General features: G+C 33.2%; 1 protein-coding gene across 1 annotated transcript in view; it reads right to left on the bottom strand.

The window, feature by feature from the left end:
• Positions 1 to 978: 978 nt before the first annotated feature.
• The window catches only part of LOC107441623 (chaoptin), a 46,383-nt gene continuing 43,958 nt past the window's right edge, over positions 979 to 3,403 (bottom strand). The window contains exon 6 of the mRNA XM_016054955.3: positions 979 to 1,397. Coding sequence (XP_015910441.2) covers positions 1,063 to 1,397 — 335 coding nt within the window. The 3' untranslated portion in view covers positions 979 to 1,062. The remainder of the gene's footprint in view (positions 1,398 to 3,403) is intronic.

Raw genomic sequence — 3,403 nt, 5'->3', positions numbered from 1 at the left:
GAGGCATACTCAGGTCTCACTAAACGTTTGCCACTAACAAATAATCATAGACTATTTTCAACGTCCCGCTACAGCACTTTATTTATACGCTTTCAGCATCAATTCAGAGGGCGCTGCGCGCGCCACGCACGCGCGATGGCTCTGAAACTTTATTAATTTGCATAATATCCTATAATTGACATTTGCTGCGAATTTCATTTGATTCTGATGATTCCTTCATGGTGTTGCATTTTCTACAAACAGCAGTTTATTTCTCTAGCCCGGAATCATGTTTATTACTCAATCTATACACCAAATGACAGTGTCAGACTACGTATTTGTAATGTGTTTAGAAATAGTAAATTTATTTTGAACTATATGTCATCGAACATGTAAGCTTAAAATTAACCCAAAAATGAAAATGAAGACATATATGTTACACATACACGTAGTTTAATATAGTCTTGAAAAAAAATAGACATTTTTCCGACCTTTTTTTCTTTCTTTTTTTTCAAAATTGTGCGATCATTAGGGATTCAATTAGTTACAAAGTATTATAACAGATGACGTTTATTAACTTCGGTACTTGAATGAGATTTTATATTCGTCAAAGCAACCGCACATTTTCAATGTCTTGTGTTTTTCTTTGATTTTTAAAATTATTGGTAATTTTTTTGGAATATTTATGGATGTATGCTTTGAAGAACGAAATTCAAATAATTTAATATGACGATTATTTTTAACTAAATTAAATCGAAACTAAAATTACCCTAATTCACTTTACATCAATTCTCATTCCTGGGAGTTTATCTTCCTTAAGTAAACACACAATCTTACCTCCTTTTATATTATTAGCTTCATAGATTCTTTTATCCCTTCATACTCTCAATATCGTACAGTTTCGTCGGTACATAAAATTATACTTTATTATTGCTTGCGTGTCATGAAGTACCATTTTCATTCAACAGACATTAGTTTTAAATGAAATCAAGTGCGTGATTCTGACGTCATCAATAATACTTTTATTTCATTTCACATTCAGTTAAGTGATAACATTGCAACTTAAATCATGATATGAACACCTTATATTGTGAGACAAGACTTGCAGTAATTGAGCAAGGTAAACATTGTGAGCAAACATGCCACTACTGATCCTAGTGTACCACAGACACAAGACGCTGCGCTCGTTACAGCCTCGCAGTTGACATTCGATTTTCTCAAATCGACGATAGCGATGGAGGTGTTAGTCCCTTGAATTGAACACGTGGCCTTTCTGGAAACTGTGTTGACGTATATGGCCGCTTCGACACTCAGCATATGAACGTGGAATGTTTCTCTTAACCACCGTCTCATCCATCGACCTAACCACAACAGCTCACAACTGCAATTCCACGGGTTGTCTTCGAGTAGCACACCGCCTAATAATAAAATAAAAAATATCTCATAACCCTTTCCCGAACACTAATTTACAATCCAGCGGCTTTTAACTACCGCCATCTTTTTAGCTGCAGTTGGTTACAATTGTAATGCGAGCGCGTTTGTTTCTTTTAAAATTTGTTACCAAACTAAGAAAAAAATCAAGAGTTGCATTTTCTCTATTTAAGAAAATGTTAACTAGAAAAGCAGGTCGTTAAAAGCAGTTGGATTGGAAAATATCTTCCGGAGCAGCAATTTTTGATTGAAAGTTTTAAGTCAGGCAGTACATTAGAAAGTGTGACCTTAGACAGCGCATTCTAAGTGAAGCGACATACTTTAACTCTTCGTAGTTTAAAGAATAGTGATTGCTAAATGTTTAAAAGCAATTAGTTTTATATTTCTAGTGGTTTGTTACATTCGCTAAATTAGTGTGGTCTGACTAGCTACACTACACCGGTAAGGGTTAAAGACAAAGTAGAATTATAAAAGAGTGCAAAAGACTTTTAAAAAAAATAATATTTCTACTTACTCTTTTAAAATTTATAGCAAATACAGTTATGAAAGGGTCTCAGTTAGCGTTCTAGTTTCCGCAGTCTCGCAAGGCAATCCATAATGTAACTTGGATTTTCATTTGTTAACTGTAAGCTTTTTTGTTTCATAATTAAATCTTCATAATGGTAATATTAAAGTTCTACTGTTCGTAATGTTACTATGTTATAAAATTGAAAACCTGCGCTTTCACTGTTAATATTAAATTTTTCAATTATAAAATTAAAACTAATCTAAACAAAACAGAGGACTAATAGTGAAACTAGTGGACCAAGGTTAATGGCATAACTTGCGTTTTCAAAGGCAAAACTATATGTTTCAATAGTATAAATGAAGCTCTATGATGAAGTCAATGCTTCTTAAGTGTAAAATTGAAATACGGTTAATAATGAGACTTGTTTCTAAAATTGTGAAACTAAAGCTCTTCATCTGAAACGTTTAAAGTCTTTAATTGTAAAATTTAATAAATTTAAATGGTGAAACGAAAGCTCTGCAACAGTAAAATTTAAAGAGTCTTACTTGCAAAACTAAAGCTCCTCAGTAGAAAGTTATTTTGTATTTTTTTAATATTCTAAATTAGATTAAAGAGTCCTTTAAAAAGGGTGAAGTAATACTTAAATTTTCTGCTTAAAGAAAAAGTACGCTAGTAATAAGAAAAACCACTTGATACCGTCAGAATTGTGGCATTAACGAGTATCTATGTCCTTTGGTGCATACCCTATGTTAATCACTCGGACTTGAAAAAAGCACTTCAAGAATATGCAACATGTATGGATAATTACGCATATGTCACTTATGGAAAGCATAGGCGAAATCGCGAATTAAAGAAAGTTAACTACTATGAATAGGTCTAAAACAAGCATACCATAACCATGAGGTACACACTTTAGGTATAATTTACAGTAAATACTCGCCTGGTATTCCGAGCAATGCTGTTTTAAAGTTTAAGGACTACCACGCTGTATGCATCTATCTAATATTATACGGTCAATAATAAGAACCCAAATGTGTACCAAAATTTCAGCATTCGCTGTTTTGTCCATCGAGATTTCAGTAATTGTGGTCTTGTTTAGTTAGCACTTTTTTCTTCAGAAACAGAAAGGAAGCCCACACAAATCTTATGGATGTTATTTCTCTGTGAAATTGGCTGAAAATTTTATATGCTGTAATTCAAAACATTCTGATCAGAAGTTTGTTGTCAGGACTCTGATTCCACTAACACGCATTTGAATGACCCCCGCCCTGAGAGTCAGTGGGTGAGGGACACCGGAAGTGTCGTTCCCCTAGGAAGAATGTAGTTGAAAAAAAGACTCTCTCGTGAAAAATTATTATTGTTGTGGACACGATGCTGGTAGAATATAGATAAGAGAGAAGGGGGCACCAGAAGTGAAAAGCTGGACTTTTTTTTGAAATATATATAATTTTAATTAAGATATATATATATATATATATATATATA

The sequence above is a fragment of the Parasteatoda tepidariorum genome, chromosome 1 (assembly GCF_043381705.1).
Source record: "Parasteatoda tepidariorum isolate YZ-2023 chromosome 1, CAS_Ptep_4.0, whole genome shotgun sequence".
Lineage (NCBI taxonomy): Eukaryota > Metazoa > Arthropoda > Arachnida > Araneae > Theridiidae > Parasteatoda > Parasteatoda tepidariorum.
The sequence above is the reverse complement of the archived record's forward strand: the minus strand, read 5'-3'. Positions and strand labels throughout refer to the sequence as shown.